Consider the following 22,877-nt stretch of genomic DNA (forward strand, 5'->3'; position numbering starts at 1 on the left):
GGTCTTCTGGAAGTGCACAGCTCATGGCAGTGGGCACGGGTGAAGATGCCAGGGGGGAGGGGGCAGAACACGCCATGTGAAGACGGGGTGAAGGGGCTCCTGGGCACCTTTGCATTCTCTAAGTCTTTACCCCTGACACCCGTGATCTGCTGAGGACAGCCTCTCTACAGATCCTTCTCTGTCAGCAACTTGGAAGGAGGAAGGAGAACTGCTCTCGAGGCTAAAGCTAAGGAATTCTGGGCAACAGAATTGAGACTTGAGAGGGAAGGAAAAAGGAGGCGGCTCTGGGCTCCAGAAGCTGTGCCAGTCCGAGCCAGGGTGGGCGTGGAGTGGGGCTGATGAGCCTCGGAGTCACTCACCGGGGTGGTGGAGCCGGGAGGGATATAGAAGAGTGGCACTCCGCTCTTGGTGCTGTCAGGAAGCGTGAAGTGTTCCGGGACAGAAGAGAAGGACTGAAGGTGGGCGAGCATCTGGTCCGTCTGGTTAATGCTGCAGAGCAAGGGCCAACCCTGAGCCACCCCTGACTCCAGGGGGCACAGAGGAAAGGAGTCCCAGGGGGACGTGGGACTCTGGACACAAGCCTGGGCCTTAGGGGCGCTCTCGCCAGTTCCCAGTTTCATCCCTCTGTCCACCCACACAACAAATGGGGCATTGCTCACTGAGCGGTGTGACCTCACTCACCTCTGCAGCGTGTTCCAGAATCGTCGGATGACGTGGGTACGATACAGTGAGCGGATGGGTTGCCTTAGTGCACAGGACACATCATGCAGAATGTCATAGCCCCCTTCCATTGTCACTTCTACCCGTGTTCCTCGAGGGCCCTCAGGCTCCAGGGGCCAGGGCGCCACGGCCACATACTCAATGCGCATGTTGTGTTTCCACAACAGCACGAGCTTCACCTCCAGCTGAGACCCTCCTTCAGGGGAAGCGGGAGGCTAGTTACGGGAAGAAGGCACAGCACTCCAGCCTGGGACTGAGCTCTATCCGAAACCCCCACCGGCCTCCTGCAACTCTAGCCTGGCAAAAGGTTCCAAGCATGCTTTCAGAGATTTCAGGCCTAGGGCCTGCCAACTGCCACAAACAGAAGTTTATAGGAGTGATGTGAAAACAGAGTTGGCTACACCACCCGCTGCTGACCCACCCCTGGCAGATGGAACCAGGAGGCTAAATGCTAAGAGCATAAGGCCCTGAAGGCGGCTCGGAACCCACTTATCTGCAATGACAAGCAGCATCTCACGGGTGCCTTCTGCTTTGTCTGGCAGGTCTGAGACTTGCGTGACGGGGCAGGGCCTGGTGACCCTCACCTTTGGCCAGTGTGACCTCTCGGACACTGTAGCCCTCTCGGAGCCGTACAGACACCGTGCTGACCAAGTCGGCAGGCACCTCCTTCTCTGTGTGTTTCTTCCGGCGCAGGGCGAGGGCAGGGTTGCTGCTGGCCGAGACCAGGTGCTCATTAAACAGGCGGTGCTGAGAGCCTAGAAGACCAGCAAGGTTGGGGAGGGGTGGGCAGCTCTCTGTGAGCTGACAGAGAGCTGGGCAGGGGAATGGAGGGTGGCTATGCTGACATCCCAGGGGAGAGAACCGTGCCACAACAGTCAGCCCCGGCCCAAGCTCAGGGCCCCTGGGCACCCCTTCCTGCATCACCTCTGGGTCCATGCTATACTTCCCGGCCTCCACCCCTGGTCCCCCCAGTCTGCCCCTCACCGCAGTAATACTCAGGGTTCAGGGCTTCCCCACTGCGCAGGAAGGAGTAGAGGAGAAATGCCCGGTGGTAGACGGTCAGACCCGGGCTGCCTGGTTCTGGTTCCGGACAAGTGGACAGGTAAGAACCAAATGTGGCCATTGCGATAAACTTCATCAGTTCCACGTTGGGCACGTGGCCAAAACTGCAGTCATAAGAGTAAACTCCTCCCACCTAGAGAAAATGAGCAATTAGAGGCCTAGCTCCAAAAGTGGCACAGGAGAAAAAAGTACAAAAAGAGTGGAAGAGACTGAACTGGTGGCTGTGGTCACCCCTGCCCCAAGGACCAGGACCACAGAGAGGAAGTGGGCCAGTGTTCTCCTGGGACAGATCACTGCTCTGCAACTTTCCTCCCCTAGGCCCTTAACTGAAGCCACACCCCTCAGCAGAACATCAAATGCTAGACTGCACCACTCACTAAAGATTCTGGGAACTGGGTCACTGGCTTCCTATTACCATTGGAGAGACTTAGGCATCTCTAAAAAAAGTGCTTCTCAAACCTTAGGGTATATACAAAACACCTGGGGGTTTTGTTAAAACGCAATAGGTCTGGGGTGGGCCTCAGATTTTCCATTTCTAACAAGCTCCCTGATGATGCCAGCGCTGCTGGCATGAACCATATCATGAATACTAAGCCTGTAGATCAGAGATCGGCCAACTACATATGTCCTGTGGGCCAAATCTAGCACATCACCTGTTTATTAAATAAAGTTTGGCTGGAACACAGCCATGCCCATTCATCTTATCTATGACTGCTGGGACACTATAAGAGCAAAGCTGAGTAACTGTGACAACCATATGGCCAGCAAAGCTTAAAATATTTACTAGGTGGCCCTTGACCGAAGATGGGGAAAGACCACCTCGAGATGTTTCACTCAATTCCTTGACTTCTCCATTCCTGAACCCTCATCTCCAGGAACTCTATTCCACTTGCCTGCCCACTGCCTACGCGCTGTCCCTTGGCTTCTCTTGGAACCATTTCATTTTTGCAATTTCAATTGCCACATCTGACTGATTACATGCAACTATACCCCTTTGGATTCCTTCCATCCTCCTTCTCCTGCTGCTCTTTGACCTAATTAAGGCTGCCAGCCCTTAACCTCCAAGTCTATCCCTGGCCCTCTTGACTCTGCTTTGACCTCCAAACCCCAGTGAGGAGCACAACCTCTCCATGGGATCCCAAATGGAGAAAGCTGTATGGTTGCCTAGGTTGGTGCCACCTGGGAACACATTTACACCGAGCCCAGCAAGTCCTTCAGGGCTGTCCTCAACACAGTTCTCCCCGATGCTCGCCAGCCCTCCTCACAGTACTCACCCCTACCTTTTCCTTCAGAGAGGGATGGAAGGCCCTTGGCCAAATTTATTCCCATTGTCACTTCTATCCTTCTAGTTTCAGAGGGAGAATGACTCCTCTCCACTCCCAAAGAGTCCCTTGATCTACTTCTTTGAGCCAGCATCCTCTTGTCAATGGAGAGACTTGACTCCCTCAGGCTTCCTTTTCTTTCCTTCATTTTCAAACTCAGCTTCCTCATGGGTTCTTAGAAACAAGCTGAGGTCTAGCTTAGAAAACAAACAGAACCAAGCCCTGGCCTCTTCCGCCCTGCCCTTTCCTCCAGCTTCCATTCTCTCCTGCCCCCACTCCTCTGCTCATCTCCGCTTCCTTGTCTCCCACCCCCTGCAATCACTTCCCTTGTCACCTCGTCACCAAAATGACCTGAAAAGGACCAGTGACCTCTTTACCACCAAATCAAGAAGTGGCTTTTCATTCCTCCTTTCACCCGCCGTCCGCTGCATCTCACACTGCAGACTGCTCCTTTCTTCCCCAAACTCCAACTTCCCTGACATGAGAATCTCCGGGTTCTGGTCTGATTCCTTCCCTTCATTCTTTGCTAGGTCCCCTTCCTAGGAAAGACCTCTCAACACTGGTATTCCCCAAGGTTCTTCAGGGGCCCTCTTCTCTGCTCAATTACCACCTGCAGGCTGACAAATCCTCTCTCAACCAGTGCTGTCTCCTGAGTACCAGATCTGCATATCCAATGCTAGCCGCTCTGAACAGGAGCCATCTACGACATAATTATGCACTCTGCTGGGCCCTTTACATGCATTGTCTCACCCAACGAGGGAGGCACTGCTACGATTTCCACTTACAAATGAATCCGACCAAGAATCAAGTGAGGTGCCCAATGTCACACAGCTGGTACTTAGAGCCAGGATTCAGGCCGAGCACGCCAAACTCCAAAGGTGATGCCTTCAGCTGCTATCCTGTAGACCCACAGGAGCCTCAAACTCGACATCCACAAGCCTGGTTTCATCATCTTGTCCTCACCCACGCCAGCTGCTTCTCTTCCTGCATGCCCTGCCAGCTACCCAGTCACCACCGACGGACAAATCTGGAGACATCCTTGACCTCTCTTTCTTACTCACCCCTCACACCTTGCTAATTTAAGTCATGTTGACGACCTCCTCATTTTCGCAATTCTATCTGCTTGTTTCTTACCCTTTATTCCCCTAATTTAAGCCCTGTTCCTCTCTCACCTTGAGCACAGCAATTAATAACCCCCCTGCCTCCACTCCTGCCTTCATGCAGCAGCAAGAATGACTTTTATAAAATACAAGCCCAACTAGTGACTTTCCTTGTGCTTATCTGCAGTACCCACAGAATTATCCCAAAGCGTCTTAACACAGCAGAACCAGCTTTTCATGTTCCAGCCGATGCCTACCCAGCAGCCTTGTTTCCCAGAGCGTTTTGCTTTCTACCCTCTGGCCCATCAATCCAAATTGGCTGTGGTTTGCTGAATAGTCCTATTCTTTCCTTTCCTCAAGCTAGTTTGAGTCGGGTTTTCTGATCCTTACAATCAAAACAGTGATAACTAATCAATCTAACAGGGGAGATGAGGCTGGGTGTGACTGTCAGATTTCAAATCCAGCACTCTTTATCCCGTAACATGCTGTCTCCTCACATCCTCTCCCACCACTGCCACCTACCCTATTCTAGACATGACACCTATTCTCCCCACTAACACACAGGCAACTATATTATTGGCTTTATGTGGGAAATCATCACCTGTAAGAAAGTAACCAGCCACGTCCAACTTGGTGACATACCACACTTCCCTCTTCTCTTTTCTAGAAAAGTCCTCACCTGCACAAAGGAACAAGCCACGGTACCACTGCGAAGCTGGTTCAGCAACGTCTCACAGACAGCAACATCAGGGACACTTGTCACCCCATCTGTAATCACGATGATACCTGGAATAGGAAATAGCGGACAGACCTGGGGACGCTGACCAGACCGAAGTCGCAGGGGGGCATCCAACTGATGGGGCCCTGAAGACTTGGGTGCCCACCAGCCGATGCATTTTATGATCTGCAAACACCCTTCCTTCTTCCCTTCCATCCTGCTTCTCCCTCCTGAATGCTGGATCCCAGTGTCCTAGGTGATGGCCTTGGAGCACAACTCCTTCCCACTAGGGTCCCTGATGGTTGTCAGAGCTGAGTACTCGAGAGATGCACCGATGCACACTGCCCTTCCTGAAACAAGGACACATCCTCTTCCCAGGGACGCAGGGAGCCTCAATGTCCCCTTCTTATACCCTATTTCCCCAGCCCCACCAGCATTCCTTCTACTGACCTGCACTAGAGTTTGAGGGGAGCAACTGCAGTGCCAAGATGCCCTGACGAATCATACTGACCAGCCCAAGGTCAGCTGTCACCATGGAGACTCCCACCTTCCGGCCCGGGGCCTCCCCTGAGTCTGGGGACTGGTCCTCTGCCTGGCCCAAATTACAGAAGAGACAGAATTGGACAGATGGCATTACTATCCCACCCACAGCCAAGCCAGAATTTATAGCCCAGCACCGGCCAGGCCAGACAGGCCCAATCCTGTGCAGACCCCAATCCCCTGCTCTGCAGCCGAGGCCTGACTGTGCTTGCTCCCCTGGGGTGTGCACACATGCTGGCCCGCAGATGGACAGGGAGTCCAGCACCGGCAGGAGCACTGGATTGTCCAGAAGCAGGGTTCCCCGCCTTTTGTCAAGGAGGCTCTTGACCCAGAGTTTCCTATCACTCTGATGAAATATTCTCTACATCAATCAAATTAAGTCTTCACAAAGGTAGGACTCAATTTCCTTGGCTACTTCTAGGATATCCAAAGGAATGAGCAAGTGTGTTCAAGTGAGTCCAAGCAGCTTTATTCTTAACTGTACAAAGTCCTAGGGAACAGAGCCCCCCACGATCACCTTGTCAGATCCAGTGGGGGAGGAGATCTAGGACTGAAAACACACCGGCAAACGGCTTTCACATTTACCCCCAGCAAAGTCTGTGTCTTGGGCAGTGTATTTGAGCCCTCCTCCAGCAGGGAACCTGTGGTATGCACTTGCCAGCAATCCTCTCCTTGGCTCCCTCTGCCTCCTAAGCCCCTTTTCCTGCCCTCTCTTCCTTCTGTATTAGGGTCTGTCCCTCCCCGCTCCCTTCTGTCCCTTCAGAGCTCCTCTTTCTAGGGGGGCCTCCAGCGGTCTTCTCTCGTGCATACCTGACTCTGGGGGTCATACTGCAGCTGCAGCATGGTGGCCACCTTGTCCTCAAAGAGACAGAGCTGCTCGTACACCTGCTGCAGGAACGCCTCCCGCTGGGAAGGGTCCAAAAGGCAGCCCTGCACCAGCACCTGAGAAGCACAAGGGAAAGACAAGATGTGAGGGTCAGGGGGACCCAGGAAAGCTCCTCTCTGGCCTGTTTATTCTCCATAGCTCCCAGTAGGCAATCCTGACTTTTCACCCAGGATCTCAAGTTGACAAAATCCATAGCCAGTTCCTCTCTTATCAGATCATCTACTTCATGAGGGAATTGGGGCCATTCGTGACCTTAATCTGGGTTCACAATCTTCCTTTGCTTTCAGTCCTGCACACTGGGTTTCCCCAAATTCCCGCACGGGGGTGCCCTAAGATTTGCCATCTCAGGTCACCAGACTGCCCCACCTCAGCCTGGCTAATAAGTCTTTCTCATTCTGACTCATACGTATTTTATTCCTTTTTTTTTTTAAAGATTTTATTTATTTATTTGACAGAGAGAAGAGAGACAGAGCGCAAGAGAGGGAACACAAGCAGAGGGAGTAGGAGAAGGAGAAGCAGGCTTCCCGCAGAGCAGGGAGCCCGATGTGGGGCTCCATCCCAGGACCCTGGGATCATGACCTGAGCCAAAGGCAGACGCTTAACTTACCGAGCCTCCCAGGCACCCCTACTTTTTTAAAATTCTTGTTGATTTCTAAGCATGGCACACAGAGGCAGCTCTGGACCTTTTCTCTTTTAGTCTCAAAATCATCTTCCCAGTGAGTGCTCCCTCCTCCCCTTTATCCTCAGCAGGTAACTCTCACCCCTCTCTCCACGGTGAAAGGAAACCAGCCAATGGGAACTCTGGGCTTACTTTAACCCCAAGGGTGTACTACTTTCCAGAGAATTGGACATACTTACAATGTCTTCCCAATGTTTACACCTACCTGTTTTTATTGTTCTTCCAAGGCAAGAAAAGACTCCTCCCCCGCTTTTTCCCTCAAGCTAATCTCTCCAACTAATCTTGGACCTTTTGTCTAATACCTTCATTCTTTCTCCCTGGGGTTCCCTTCCTCCTCCTTCCAACATAAGTAAGTGCCCCCACCCTAGAAATTTCATATAGGCCTGGAGGCCCCTGAGAACTCTCCTCTCTGTCAGGCTCCCACCACCTTCTCACATGCGCATTACCCCCCTGCCCCCGCCCTCCCGGGCAACAACTACCTCTTCACTCCCTACTCAGGGCTGGGGAAGTGGGTGGTCACAGCCAGAAGAGGGGAGAAGGGGGTTCTGTATATCCACTGAAGGCCTGACTATGAGAAGAAAAGAATCAGGGGACTAGGAGGAACTGGGGCTCTAAGGTGGGAGAGATGTTCATAGCAGCACTGTTTATAGGAATGAAAAGTGGGTCAACCCACAAGTCCAACAACAGGGTTTGGCTAAATGCGGAATAATAAAATGTGATAAAATATCAAGCTGGGCAACAATTAAAATTCATATTTTCAAAGAATACGTACTGCCAAGGAAAAAGGCCCAGATTATACATTACAAAAGCATGTGCGAATGGCCTGATGTTTCTCCTCTCTTCGGACTGGAAGGGTGGTAGGTAGTGAGGGAGGATAAACAAGAACTCAAAGCCAAGAAGGAAATTCCATCACAGTACTTAGTTCTGAGTGGCGTCTTAGGGAAGAGTTCTGTTTCTCTTTGCATTTTATGTATTTTTCAAATTTCCTTCAAGGGACATCCATTATTCTTGTGATTTTTTTTTTTTTGAGGAACAGCAGGTCACATCTTGGGGAGCTTTAAAGATGGGGTGGGGGAAGGAAGCTAGCCTGTGGCTGACCCTGGGGCGGGGGGGGGGGAAGGGGGGCGTTGGGGTGGGGGATGGTAACCTGAGTAAGCCTCCTCCTTCTCCACAGCTGCTGCCCTGGTTCAGGGCCTGCCTCTTCTCTGGGGCTGCAGTCACCTTCTGCCCACTCTCCCCAGTAGAGAATCTGCCGTCCAATCCGTATTGCCCATGGACAAATCTGAGCCCACTACCGTCCACTTAAAAACCTTCCATTTTTAATAGTTTTAAGAACAGGGAATAGTTTTAATAGCTAATATTTCTGCATGTTTTCTATGCGGCAGGCACTGTTCTGAGTGCTTGATATATATGAACTCAGTCACCATATGATATTGGTCCTGTTATAAAATACACAGATGTGTAGAAAGGACAAATATTGCATAAGGGCCTGCAGCCAGCAAGCAAATACATGGGTGTGTGAATCTGGTTCACCACGCTATACTCTTCTACGGAACAAAGGACAAGTTCTTAGCTATGACGTTCAAAGCCGCTCATGATACGGGGCTCAATCCCAGGACCCTGGGATCATGACCTGGGCCAAAGGCAGAGGCTTTAACCCACTGAGCCACCCAGGCACCCCTCTTTTATTTTAAAGATTTTATTTTTAAGTAATCTCTATAGCCAACATAGAGCTTGAGCTGAGAACCCTGAGATCAAGAGTTGCACACTCCACTGACTGAGCCAGCTAGGTGTCCCTCCACTTATCTCTCTCGTCTCCCCTTTCCTACCACTCCAACTCCCACACGCAATGTTACTGTGTCTAGCAGAATTACAAAATTACTGCGTCAAGGCACACCTGAGATTGGAAGCACCATTTCATAGCTCTCTGGCTTTGCTCTTGGGCCCCTCTGTCTAGAAAGCCTATTTCCCCTTCTTTGAAGGACTCACCTCAATCCTTCCTTCAAGACTCAGTTCAACTGCCTCTTTGTGCAAAAATCTTTCTGTTGCAGCCCCAAGCTTGGCTGGGTGCTCCTTCTTGGTGCCCCCACCACACCTGAGTCATTACTTATCAGTGTCCTTATCACATTCAATTGGAGTTACCTCCTTCAATATCCATCTCCCCTCCTCCCCCAACTCTCAACTCCTCCCATCAGGACAGGGACAGTATCTGATTCATCTGTGACTCCAGGACATAGCCCAGGTCGTGCAAAGTTTGGGCTTCAGTAAGCACCTGCCAAAATGAACCGAGCACTGAGCGATTACCTAACACCTGTGCCTTCCCTGTCCTGGCTATCATTGCCTGTGAAGCCCCGCCTCTGCCTGGCGACGCAGCCTACAACCAACAGTCCTAACAGCTGTGCTAGGAGAGCACCTTAAACCACAGCTGGGATCCAGACATGGGCCAACTGCCCTGTAGATTTTGGACCCTCAGGTGCCAGCTGGACAGCGAAGGTGACAACATGGCCATCAGGGAGTTTCAGGGGAAGCCCCTACCCATGAGTTGAGGGTGGTTAGAGCAGATGAGGGGAAATTGGGCCACTGCTTATCTAAGCCCCAAAGAGAAAATTCCAGTAACAGACTTGGCCATTGTCCAAAAGGAGTGTCTTGTGCTGGCCTGCTTGGGTGGTGGATAAGCCCTGTCATTATCTGTGTGGTCAGAACATGCAGCAGTTCACAGGGTCCTCACAGAAAATGACCCTCCTCCGTCCTTGGGAGAAGTGATGTTTCTGGGTTATTGGTTATATTTCAAAATCATAAAATTATTCTAAAGATCGTCTCCCACAGGTAGTGCCAGGTGTTAGGGTACAAGGAAACCTTCCATTCAAACCAGGTGGGTGGTGGTAAAGGCAAAAACAGACATCCAGGGGCCAGAACTACAGACTTACAGAAGGAGTGAGGGAGGCATGTGTCTCATCAAGGCCACCTGACCTAAAGCTCATGAGAAGGCTCCTGTGGAGCAGAGGAACAGATTCTCCTCACGAAGACAGAGACTCAGAGATGACTAGTAAAGGGGTTCAAGAAGTTGGCGGAGCTGGGGACTCTGGGCGCAAGACCACAGAGACAGGACAAGGACTTGGTCAGCAGACTCCCAGAAGTGAGGTCTAAGGGCACAAAATTGGGGAAGAGATGCGGTACCTGGTGGGCCTGCAGGCCAATGATCGAGGAGTAGGCCTGGATGGTTATATAGATCTCAGGCTGGAAGTCGATGCAAGATCCGGGTACGCGGAAGGGTCGAAGCAGCCCGCCTAGGCAGCGGGAGAGGGCATGGAAAACTTCATCAAACAAGATCTCTCCTGTGGAATCATCCTGAGGGCAATGCAGAGAAAGATCTCTCAGGTGTGACCATAAGCAGCCCTGAGCAGAGGGCAGAAACGAGCAACTTCCACGGGCATTCTTTCCTGAAGGTTGATCACACACCCAAATACGATGCCACGAATGGAAGGGGATCTGTCTTTCAACGCTCACCATTTAAAAGCCTGTTTCCTTCCTCCAATGGTAAGCTGGGATCCCTTCTCACTTCTCGCAGGCCTCTCCCTCTCTCTCTCACCCCCTACTCCCTCCTTTCCCCTCACTGTTCTCCCCCCAACCCCTTACCACAATGCCAGTAGATGGGCTAAGGTCGAGCTCAACGACAAATCGATACTGCCAAGCGAGGAAGGTGACCCGGGTGGAAGGTACAAGGAGGAATGGCCTTGGAAGCACTGGTTCATCTGGCTGCCACCCAGGGGGCAGGACACTGAGGACTTCCAACTCCTGCTCAGACTGGAGCTGACAATCAGGACAGAGAGAAAAGGAAAGGGTCCGGGAAGAGTCACCCCTTTATTTCCTGGACCTGAACTTCTATATCCAAAAATGGCAAACCATTAGCTCCACCTCCCGCAACCCAAGCATATATTCTCCTTGTCTGGAAAATTCAACATTTCCCCTGTGGAATCATCCTGTGGGCAAAGTCCCTTGCCCATCCTAGAATCGGACCGCTCAGAGTTAATCTCCCCTCCCATTTCTAGGACCCTCTTAAAAGAGCAGATCCTTTGGGGCCAGCCCCTTACAGCCTCTACGTTTCTGGACCTCACCAGCATCTCCTGGGGTGTGGCCTGCACCGTCTGATGCAGGTGATTGAGGAACCAAGCCAGGCGGACATTTCGGGAGATTCGATAATCCTTTTTCATCAACAGGAACACCTGCCCAGCTTCTTCTACCTGGAGACAAAGAGACATTTAAAAATCTGTAACAGTTCATTGAGTTCCTAGTATCCGCAGATCACCTCGCAAGAAACCTGTCCAAGGAGTTCACGATATGCGAGAGGCAAAGCTGCAAAGGTGAAAAGTGAACTCCCACCTCCGTGCAAGGTGTTCCCAAGGATTCGAGTCTCTGCTCCCACTCCCCCTATGTGGACTTCTAGGTCGATGAAGTAACGTTTTCACGTTATTGAACATTTAGGGGTTTCTCCTATAAGCCAAGAGCTCGTTGAGGGCAGGGACTCCGTCTTGTCCTACTTTTTTTCGTCCCTCCGCATGGCAAATTGCTTACGACAGAGCAGATACTCAATGATGCCAGATGCCTCCTCCTACAAAGCCTTGACCAGAGCAGCCACTAAGGGACATTTCACTGGGTGACAAGCCAGCCTGCCAAGTGCCTCAAGATTCAACTTCTTCAGGTCACAACCCACACTTTCCCCGCCCTCCACACCTTTTAGTGGCCAGCACTCTAGAGCCTTCCCACCACTGCCTCACAGCCATCGACGCAACTGTGTCCTGCCAAGCACCAGCTGCCTTATCCCTGTCCTTGTCCTTCCACCCAGAAGCCCTGCCAAATCCTGGCTCAGGATGGATCTGCCATTCTCTCTTATCCACACAAATACCACTCCAGTTGCACTTTGACACGAAGAAACGTGTCACTTTGCCGTGCCACCTCAGGGAGGCTTGTACCCATCCTTTGACTTCTCCCTGGTGAGCAACCTCTTTTGCTCCCCCTAGAACATTTCCTGATCTCTCAACCCCTTGGGTCCTGGCAGATAAACTCACCTACTGTCTCAGGCAGAAAACAAGGGCCCACTGGTCTGAACTCCCCCAAAGTTTCTTCCTGAGCAAGGGTTATCTGAAATTCCTTTTTTTTTTTTTAAGATTTTTATTTATTTATTTGACAGAGAGAGATCACAAGTAGACAGAGAGGCAGGCAGAGAGAGAGAGAGGAAGGGAAGCAGGCTCCCCGCCGAGCAGAGAGCCCGATGTGGGACTTGATCCCAGGGCCCTGAGATCATGACCTAAGCCGAAGGCAGCGGCTTAACCCACTGAACCACCCAGGCACCCCAATGCCTTACTCTAGCCTCTGATGAAGATTACACTCCTCCCAGTTTAGACAAATTGCAAATTGCTCATCCTGGGTCCCTGACAGGGGAGGGGAGACGCCAGGCTCTCAGGACTGAAGAGAGTGGTAGAAGAGAAATGAGCAGAGGCCAGTGACTGCCTGTTGAGAAATGTGGTATGGAAAGGAAGGGAAGGTTTTTTTCTTCCCCTAAATGGGGTAATGGGGAGAAGAAATAGAAAAAGCCCGGAAAAGCCACTAAGGAAGGGTGCCTAGGGGCACAAAGGAGCATGGAGAGCAGAGATTCGAGGACTAAAGACGAAAAAAGCATTTCTTCTCCAGGACAGAAGGCATGTAGCAAAAGATGCAGAAACAGCCTCTGGCAGTGGCATGGGTGAGAGCAGAAGGCAAGAAGAGGGAAGGCACTCCCATTCCTTAAGTACCTGTAATACATCTGATGGCCCCCTGGAGAAGCTAAGTGCAAGAACTTCAGACTCAGACAGCCTGGCATGAATCCCAGTTTGGCCTCTTAGTTGCCTGTGAGGTTGGGGAAAGGGTAATTAACCTCCCCAAGCCTCAGTGCCAGCATACATAAAATGGATCTAATCCTAATACCGATCTAGTGTTGTTTAGTGGGTTAAGTGAAATCAGGTACATGAAGTGCTCAGCACTGTGCCTCACACTTAGAAAGAATATGATAAAAATGAACTAGTACGGGGCGCCTGGGTGGCTCAGTTGTTAAGCATCTGCCTTCAGCTCAGGTCATGATCCCAGGGTCCTGGGATCGAGCCCCACATCAGGCTCCCTACTTGGTGGGAAGCCTTCTTCTCCCTCTTCCACTCCCCCTGCTTGTGTTCCCTGAGCTTCCAGCTCAGCAGGGAACCTGCTTCTCCCTCTTCACTCCCCCTGCTCGAGTTCCCTCTCTTACTCTCTCTCTCTCTCTGTCAAATAAATAAAATAAAATAAAATAACTATTACAGGTTATTACCAGGCACAACACAAGGCTCTTCACACAAGTATGCTCATTCAGTTGGCACATAAAACATTAATAGAAAAAAACTTGTCCAAAAAAGTGAAATGATTTAACACAATTAGTAGGAAGAGGATCAGAAATCAAACTCAGGCCTCATGAGCCACAATGCCCAGTGACTGAGCATGACACATGGATAAAACTGGGGAAAGAGCAGGGAAGATTTGGGGCGCCTGGATGGATCGGTCTGTTGAGCTTCTGCCTTCAGTTCAGGTCACGCTCTCAGGGTCCTGGGATCGAGTGACATATTTTGGGCTCCCAGCTCAGCAGGGAGTCTGCTTCTCCCTCTCCCCCCATCCCATTCTCTCTTTCTTGCCCTCAAAGTCTTTTTTATTTTTATTTTTCTTAAAGGTTTTACTTATTTATTTGGCAGAGATCACAAGTAGGCAGAGAAGCAGGCAGAGAGAGAGGAGGAAGCAGGCTTCCTGCTGGGCAGACAGCCCGATGTGTGGCTCGATCCCAGGACCCTGGGATGATGACCTGAGCCAAAGGCATTGGCTTTAACCCACTGAGCCACCCAGGCACCCCTCAAAGTCTTTTTTAAAAAGGATTTTATTTATTTATTTGTCAGAGAGAGAGAGAGGGCACAAGCAGGGGGAGTGGCAGGCAGAGGCAGAAGCAGGCTCCCCACTGAGCAAGGAGCCCAGTGTGGAACTCAGTCCTAGGACCCTTGGATCATGACATGAGCCAAAAGGTAGATGCTTACTGACCGAGCCACCCAGGTGTCCCTAAAATATTAAAAAAAAAAAAAAAAAAGGAACGAGAAGGATCTCTACAGGCAGAAAGGATGCTCTGGCATAATCAGAAAGATAAAAAAAAAAGTTAAAACATCAATATGATGTAATTCAATATTATAGGGCAAACTACTGAACTTTTTTTTTTTTTTTTTTTTTTTTTAGCAGAGCAGTAATGTTATATCTGCATTAAAAAAAAAAAATTCCCTCTGGCTACCATGTGATTCAGAAAGATCCCCTAATGACCAGGGGAGATGACAATGGCCTAGACCAGAGCTACTCAAAGCAGCCATTCTATAAACTGAGACTGGTCCCCCATGAGACAGCAGCTGTGCCAGAATGTAAGCCAGCAATGCCTTTCATTGAGAAAGCCTGGTTTTATACACAGACACACACACACACTCAGCTGAACTAACTTTCAAGACAACTGAGCTTCACTGACATTTTAAGGAATCTTTGGAACAAGACAAAAATTGGTGATTAATTGGAAAGTAATAAAAAGGTGTCAAGGATGGCCAAGATAGCACTGGAAACCAGTAAGCTGCGGAATTTCCAAGTTAAACAGAAAAATCAAATATAGGTATTTACCATCACTTCTAACCACCATTCCCCCCAAAGGTCCCGTCAGATTGTACACTCTCATTGCCAAGATGCTAGAAACTGAAAAGGGATTTATTGGCAAAGAAGGAAAATGCAGCAGTTACCTGCCCTCTACCTCGCCCTTGGTTTCATCGTGGGATGCTCTCATAAACTAGTCAAGCTCTCTTTCAGGACTGGCTGAGCTGGTGTGGGTGTGAGTGCCCACTCTTGTCTAACTGCTGATGCTGGATCCGGGCCAAGGTTATCTAGAAAAGGATGGTCTGGGACTCAGAGTGTTATCAGAATGGGAAGGATACCCAAATTCAGCAGTCCTGTTTATCACTCTATCCTCAAAGCCTACAGCAGTGCCTAGCACATCAGATGCTCCATATGATTTTGCTCAATAAGTGAATTCACCATATGTCCTAACCAAAGCAAGGTTAATGTTTAAAACTAATAATCAGCAGGAGCCTGGGTGGCTCGGTTGGTTAAGTGTCCAACTTCTTCTTCTTTTTTTTTTTTAGATTTTGTTTATTTGACAGAGAGATAGAGAGTACAAGTAGGCAAAGCGGCAGACAGAAGAGGGAGAAGTAGGCTCTCCACCAAGCAGGGAGCCTGATGCGGGGCTCGATCCCAGAACCCTGGGATCATGACCTGAGCCGAAGACAGCGGCTTTACCAACTAAGACACAGGCACCCCTAAGTGTCCAAATCTTAATCTCAGCTCAGGTCTTGATCTCAGGGTTGTTGAGTTCAAGCCATGCGTTGGGCTCCACACTGGGCATGGAGCCTACTTAAAAAAAAAAAAAAATTAAAACTAATACTCAGCACAACTCTTCTCAAAGTGAGATAATCTTAACACTAATCTCGGTACTATTTTCCTCTTGTTCTTCTTTGGTAGTTAGTAAAGACTTTTTTTTTCTTCCTTTCCAAAGAAAGAAACAAGGAAATGCAAGGAAACACCAAAGGGAGTTTGGGTCCCATCTGAGCTGGGTTAAACAGGGGAGAACACATGTCCATGGGTCAGCACCATAAGAACAACCAGGAACACTTGCTCACTCCATCTTCTAGCACTAAAATATTGGTGATTCTGGTTTTAATGAATGGATCTTTCTATGACTCCCTACACTAAGTTAAGTATTTCTATCAGGCATTCAGGAGGCAGTCTATAACTCCTCAGAGCACCTACCAGTTTATAACAAAGTATTTGTGCATTTCATAATGTCTGTTTCCCCTAAAAGTCTGGAAGCTCCAGGGAGGTAGAAATTGTGTCTATATATTGTTCTTTGCTGTATCCCAAGCAACTAGCACAGTGCCAAGACACACTAGGTGCTCAAATATTTGTTGAATGAATGTATAAATGAAGGAAATTGCTCTCACAAACTTTATTTATTTTCTTCTGTGTCAAGTTATGTTCTGAATTTCTTACCAGTGATTCCTAATTTTTCACTGTTATCAACACCTGGTCTTTGTTGTCCAAGAGTTCCCATCCTTCCTCATCTACTTTATGGAAAAACTAGCCTATTTCATTGTTTAGGTTTTTCCTTTGCTTCCATGAAAGTTGTTTTTACCAGGTTTTCACTAATATGTGCCTTTTAAATATTTTCTCTCTTGCTCTCTCTTTTTAAACTGTTCTTGGAATCTGGGGAGGAGCTGCTGGTGTGGGTTCCAATGTGCACTTTGACAGCTGAGCCTCTGGGCTTGAGTTTTAGTTTCCTCCTCTATAAAGTATGATCACCTACCCCAACAGCATGTAAAAGGATAAATGTGCATATTAGCGTAACAAGTAATAACAAATAATTCATCGAAAAGGTGCTTCTCTAAGTCTGAAAGGAGTCCCACACAGCCATTCACCAGCTTTTTTTGCTCTTCTCCAGTTCCGTGGCATAGCTGGGCGTTTCCTCATACTGAGCCAAAATGTCTTCTTGAGATCGTCTTAACCCACCCTTGAGATCTGTTCTCTTGAATACATCTAAACCACTTTTGGTTAAGGAGACTCTATCAAACATCTGAGGGCAGGCCCAAGTCTCTGCTTCTCCATAATAAACTTCTCCTAAATTTTTCAGGTAGATCTCAAACGGCATGGTCTCCAGTTTCTTCACTATTTTATATCTTCGATGATATGCCTATGAACACTGGCTGGTCTCTTTTCCAACTTAAAATGTGGGGGCCAGAATGGAAGACAATACCTAGGTGTGGCCACAGATTCAGAGTCTCCTAAGCTCTATTTGGAAGCTTCACCATCCTGTTGGTGCAGGGAACCTTCATGACTTTCTCACTTGTGTTGCTGTTAAGACACACCCTCCATTCTGTCCTCATGCAGGCTTTTTGGGACACATACAATTATTCAATTAGTCCTGTTACATTGGATAAATTCAGTCTATTACTCTATTGTGAGGCTCAGAGTGCTGTTCTGCCCTCTAGCAAATCTCTTTCTAGCTTAATGTCCCTGCTAATTTCGTCAGATGCCATCAAAAACTCAACCTGGTCCAAAGAGGACAAAGACAAGATGAGTGTGCATTCAGGCATTGGTCAACAAATTGATAGGACTGGGCTAGGTCCTAAGGATACCATGGAAGGCAAAAATTGGCATTCTCTGCTCTCACAAAATTTACCCTATAATAAAAGGGGGGAAAAAAAACCAACCCTGATCATATAACCATTCTACTTACTGTATTATTACAAACTGAGTAAGTGCACTAAAGGAGAAGAATGTGGTTCTATGGCAGCATACAACAAAGTAACTTAACCCAGGTTAGATCTTAGGAGAAAGTGACACTGAAGGTTGAGCAGGGTTTGCTAGGTGAGGAGAAAGGGGGGAATAAACCAGATGGAGGACACACTGGGGGGCTGTGGTATTAGAAATGTTCTTTAGATTAGTAGTAGTTAGTAGGCTGCTTAATTCCATCACTGTATTGCTTTAATTTCTCCACCTTGTCTTGAAAGTTATTTTGAACTATGGACTGACTGCTCAAGGCCAAGCTGAAGCCTACCTAGGTCATCAACTAGTTCTTACAGAATCCACCTCTTGAAACTAGGGACGGTTGTTCAGTGTGAACCTTCTCACAACATTCTCCCTCATCCACGAGCCTTCAAAGTCAACAGCTATGTGTTCAAACCACCATCTCGAAGAGATCCTCATATTCAAGATATAACTGATCAGAACCAGAAAAATAAAGAATTAATCCAAGCAGCTAAAACAGTAGTTTTCGAAGTGTGATCCAAGGACCAGGTACATCAGAATGGCCTGAAGTGCTTATTAAAATGCAGATTTCTGGGGGCGCCTGGGTGGCTCTGTGGGTTAAAGCCTCTGCCTTTGGCTCAGGTCATGATCCCAGTGTCCGGGATGGATCCTTACATCAGGGAGGCTGCTTCCTCCTCTCTCTCTCTGCCTCCTCTCTGCCGACTTGAGATCTCTGTCTGTCAAATAAATAAAATCTTAAAAAAAAAAAAAAATGCAGATTTCTGGGCATGACCCAGACCAACTGAATTTGAGTTGACAGGACTCAGGAACCTAAATTTAACAAGCTTCCCCAAGGGATTCTTCCACTTTAATGCCTGACAATCTCTGAAATGGTTGTGTTCTCCCAGCATCCACACTCACACGGAGCTTCAGTTCCCTGATATTTAATCCCCAAGACTCATGTGCATTACTCTTGGAGTGGTCTGGCAAAGACACAGCAGGGTTCTGGAGTCAGAGACCTGGATTCAAATCTGGCTTTACTATTTGCTATCTATGTGAGCTTGGACAAGTTACTTAATTTTTCCAGACCTCAGTTTCTTCATTGATAACATGTAGGTGAGAATGTCTACTTCATACGGATGTTGTTGCAATTAAACATGAGAATCCAAACAATGATAGAAGAAGCCTAGCATTCTTTGGAACACTTATTGAGGCCTCCATACCATGTCTAACAAGATGAATAACACATTATTAGGCACTGTGCTGCATACCACGTATACTAGGATGAAGGAAACATTGCCTGTCTCAATTTGTTGGTTTTGTTTGTTCTTTGTACCTGCCCCTTTGTGGTTAGGGTATAAATAATCTTTGAAGACTTTTCCAACCCTAATGCTATTCTCTCTTAACAGAATTCCATGAAATAATTTCGATACTTCCCCCCTTGAACTGTCTGAAGGCTCCTAACTACTGCGTACACGCCAAAGTCTGGAACCTTTAGCACAGGCTCAGCCTCACTCCTTTTCTCCTCTCTCCCCAATCTCCCACAGAGTTAGAGCACCTAGGATCTTTTAAACACTGGTTCTGCTACTGCTTATTAGTGTAAGGCCTTGGTGGTGAAGTTACTTAAACTCTTTGTGCCTTAGTTTCCTCATCTGTGACACTGGGAAAATAATAATGCCTATTTCATGGAGATTCTACAAGGATTAGGTGATAGTCGGTAAGCCCTCCTGAAGTGTTAGCTATTCTCGGTGTTAGCTATTCTCACTGCCCCATTGCACCCACATTAGCAGCTGCTTCTAGACCCTTCTCACCCCAGGATTTTCACTGTTGCCTCTGCTCACAGCCAACTTTTACTCATTCTTCAGAGTGAAATGTCGTTTCTCTGAAAAGGCATCCCAACTCACCTCTCCCCTCATACTTCTTAACAGAGTCAGTTAAGAACTCCTTTCAAACACTCATTTATTCTGTAGTTTTCCTTTGCAGCCCTCATTATAAGTCAACGTTTATTTACTCCATTAAAATAGGGGACATGTCTGTCTCACACTGCTTGGCATCCACCCTAATACTTAGCACAATTCTGAGTCCATAGGAGCATTCGTAAAGTATTTTCAGTATTTGATGAATGAATGACTTCTTAAATCTGACTATGCCCAATTTTTTTTTTCTCTTAGAATTGCAACAACCTCTAAAAGTCACTATTCTGCCCAGGGGCAGACCTCTTCACTCCCCTGACTGAGATAAAATTTTCAGAAATGCAAATCAAGAACTTAACACATGCTTAACTTTTGGCTGAATGAGACTTCCACCAGTTTGTGTCTTCACTCCAAGTTACTACAGATCTGCACTGATCAATACAGTAGCCACTACCAAATGGGGCTACTGAGTAAAATGTGGCTACTCCAATGGTCCAAAATGAAATGTACTGTTAAGTGTAAAACACATGCTGGATTTTTAAAAATTTGGTACAAAAAAGAATGATACCTTTTGGCTCCCTGAGCAGCGCAAAGGTAGTCAGCAAGAACAAGCACCCTACAAAAGGCGGCAAAAAAGGAGCCAAGAAAGGGAGCTAAGAAATATTGGCATGATGTGAAAGCACCAGCTATGTTCAATTTAAGAAGTATTGGGGGGCGCCTGGGTGGCTCAGTGGGATAAGCTTCTGCCTTCAGCTCAGGTCATGATCCCAGGGTCCTGGGATTGAGCCCTGCATCGGGCTCTCTGCTCAGCAGGGAGCCTGCTTCACCCCCTCTCTCTGCCTACTTGTGATTTCTGTCAAATAAATAAATAAAATCTTAAAAAAAAAAAAAAAAGAAATATTGGGAAAACATTAGTCACAAGAACTCAAGGAACCAAAATTGTATCTGATGGCCTCAGGGGTCGTGTTTTTCAAGTGAGCCTTGCTGATTTGCGGAATGAAGTTGCACTTAGAAAATTCAAGCTAAGGGCGCCTGGGTGGCTCAGTGGTTTAAAGCCTCTGCCTTCGGCTCAGGTCATGGTCCCAGGGTCCTGGGATCGAGCCCCGCATTGGGCTCTCTGCTTGGCAGGGAGCCTGCATCCTCCTCTCTCTCTGCCTGCTTCTCTGCCTACTTGTGATCGCTGTCAGTCGAATAAATAAAATCTTAAAAAAAAAAAAAAAAGACTACCGATGGTTATTTGTTTTGTCTATTTCGTGTCGGTTTTACTAAAAAATGCAATAATCAGATTCGGAAGACCTCTTATGCTCAGCACCAACAGGTCCGCCAAATTCAGAAAAAGATGATGGAGACTGTGACCTGAGTGATTCAGACAAATGACTTGAAAGAAGTGGTCAATAAACTGATTCCAGACAGCATTGGAAAAGATACAGAAAAAGCTTGTCAGTCTATTTATCCACTCTATGATGTCTTGGTTAGAAAAGTAAAAATGCTGAAGAAGCCCAAGTTTGAACTGGGAAAGCTCATGGAGATTCATGGTGCAGGTAGTAGTTCTGGAAAAGCTACGGGGAATGAGACTAGTACTAAAGCTGAACAAGGGGATGTATATGAGCCACCAGTCCAGGAATCTGTTTATAGGGGTGCCTGGATGGCTCAGTGGGTTAAAGCCTCTGCCTTCGGCTCGGGTCATGATCTTGGGGTCCTAGGATCGAGCCCCGCATCAGGCTCTCTGCTTAGTGGGGAGCCTGCTTCCTCCTCTCTCTCTCTGCTTGCCTCTCTGTCTACTTGTGATCTCTGTATGTCAAGTAAATAAATAAAATCTTTTTTTAAAAAAAAGAATCTGTTTATAATTCAGACATTTAATGGTGACAAATAAAAAATCTTATTTGTGTTGTTTAAAAAAAAGAATGATAAATATCTCATAATTTTTAATATTTATCACACAATGAAATGGTAATATTTTGCAAATGTAAAGTTAAATAAAACACATTACTAGAATTGATTTCATTTGTTTTCTTATCCTTTTAAACATGGCTACTAAAAAATTTACATAAATGGCTTCCATTAGATTTCTACTGGGCAGTGCTATTTTATTTTTTTTTTGAAGAATTATTTATTTATGGGGGGGAGGGGTAGAGAAGGAGAGAAAGAATCTCAAGCAGACTCCCCATTGAATGTGGAGCATGACCTGAGGCTGATCCCATGATCCTGACATCAGGACATGCACCGAAATTAGATGCCAGATGCTTAACCGACAGAGCCACCCAGGTGCCCTGGACAATGCCATTTTACATATCTGCCAAAAAAGTATGTTGTATTTCCCTACAACATCCCCCCATTTCCTCTCATCTTAATCCTTAAGATGTACTTCAAATTCTTTCAGTCTTTCTCAATGTTGATATTTCCAACGCATGGGCTATTCCACCATTCCCTGTGGAATATATCTGATTCTTTTATTTTTTTTCTGAAGATTTATTTATTTATTTGAGGGGTGAAAGGGAAGGGGGAGAGAGAATTTCAAGCAGACTCCCTTCCCAAGGTGGGACTCGATCTCATGACCCCAAGATCATGACCCAGGCTGAAACCAAGAGTTCAACTCACTGAGCCACCCAGGCGCCCCATCTGATTCTTTTAAACAGCACAAGGTTTCCTACTTAAACTTTGGTCTCAACACATCAAATCCCAACAAACTGGAGATTTACCATCCTGTGGCTACAGTATTATTATACTATAATCACGATGGTTAAAAACGTAAGATCTGGAGCCAGGCCACCTGATTGAGAGTCCTGGCTCTACTACTTACTAACTGTGTAACCATGTGACTCTGGTGAGCTGTGTGCTTCAATTTCCCCAACCGAAAGATGGAGATGATGAAAGTGTCTAGGGATGAGAGCATTAACTGGTATTGGTGAAGTGCAGAGGCTGGTGCCTGGCATGCAGTAAGCATTCGCTACATAATGACTACTATTTATGTCATTATACACATCCTTCGCCCTGCCCACCTACTCATGTACTCTCTTAGAACACTGGGCACCTCTTCTAGTGATGTTGTTCTTTCCAAATCTAATAGGTTTTATGCTCAGATCTTTTAACTTCAAAACTCTGCCACTCCCCCGCCGAGTAGCCCTTGGGTAAGGCACTTAACCTCCTTCATTTTTCAGTTTCCTTATCTGTAAGTGAGAAAGGATATTGCCACCTTCCCTTCCTCGTACAAGTTTGAATAACATCGTGTGGCTAGAAGTTCCTTGCATTAGCACCTGATGGATGCCTCATATACACTTTCTGTTTTAATACATAAGGTCCTCACAACACACCATAAAACAGGTATTCTATGAAGAAGGAAACAGGATCCGGATAGTCAAGACTTGCCCAAAGTTGCACAGATAGCTAAAGAGCAGTGCCAGTATCCGGACGAGGTATCACTCCGAGTCAAATGTTTTTTCACGAAACAAAAGCTGCTCCCTAAGTTCACAAGCGCCACAACTAAATTAATTCATGCTGTTCATGGCATTCCAATGTTTGGGGAAATGCATAAACCAGCAAAGTAGGTCTATTGCCGTGTTGCCCAT

At 47.5% G+C, this 22,877-nt stretch overlaps 1 protein-coding gene across 1 annotated transcript in view; it reads right to left on the minus strand.

Moving 5' to 3' along the window:
• Positions 1 to 22,877, minus strand: part of SZT2 (SZT2 subunit of KICSTOR complex) — a 52,352-nt gene that overhangs the window by 29,012 nt on the left and 463 nt on the right. Inside the window, 10 exon segments of the mRNA XM_032303593.1 lie at positions 360 to 489; positions 682 to 916; positions 1,305 to 1,475; positions 1,705 to 1,915; positions 4,884 to 4,990; positions 5,373 to 5,514; positions 6,273 to 6,404; positions 10,205 to 10,375; positions 10,664 to 10,837; positions 11,143 to 11,268. Coding sequence (XP_032159484.1) covers positions 360 to 489; positions 682 to 916; positions 1,305 to 1,475; positions 1,705 to 1,915; positions 4,884 to 4,990; positions 5,373 to 5,514; positions 6,273 to 6,404; positions 10,205 to 10,375; positions 10,664 to 10,837; positions 11,143 to 11,268 — 1,599 coding nt within the window.

Source organism: Mustela erminea, chromosome 10 (genome assembly GCF_009829155.1).
Source record: "Mustela erminea isolate mMusErm1 chromosome 10, mMusErm1.Pri, whole genome shotgun sequence".
Classification (NCBI taxonomy): domain Eukaryota; kingdom Metazoa; phylum Chordata; class Mammalia; order Carnivora; family Mustelidae; genus Mustela; species Mustela erminea.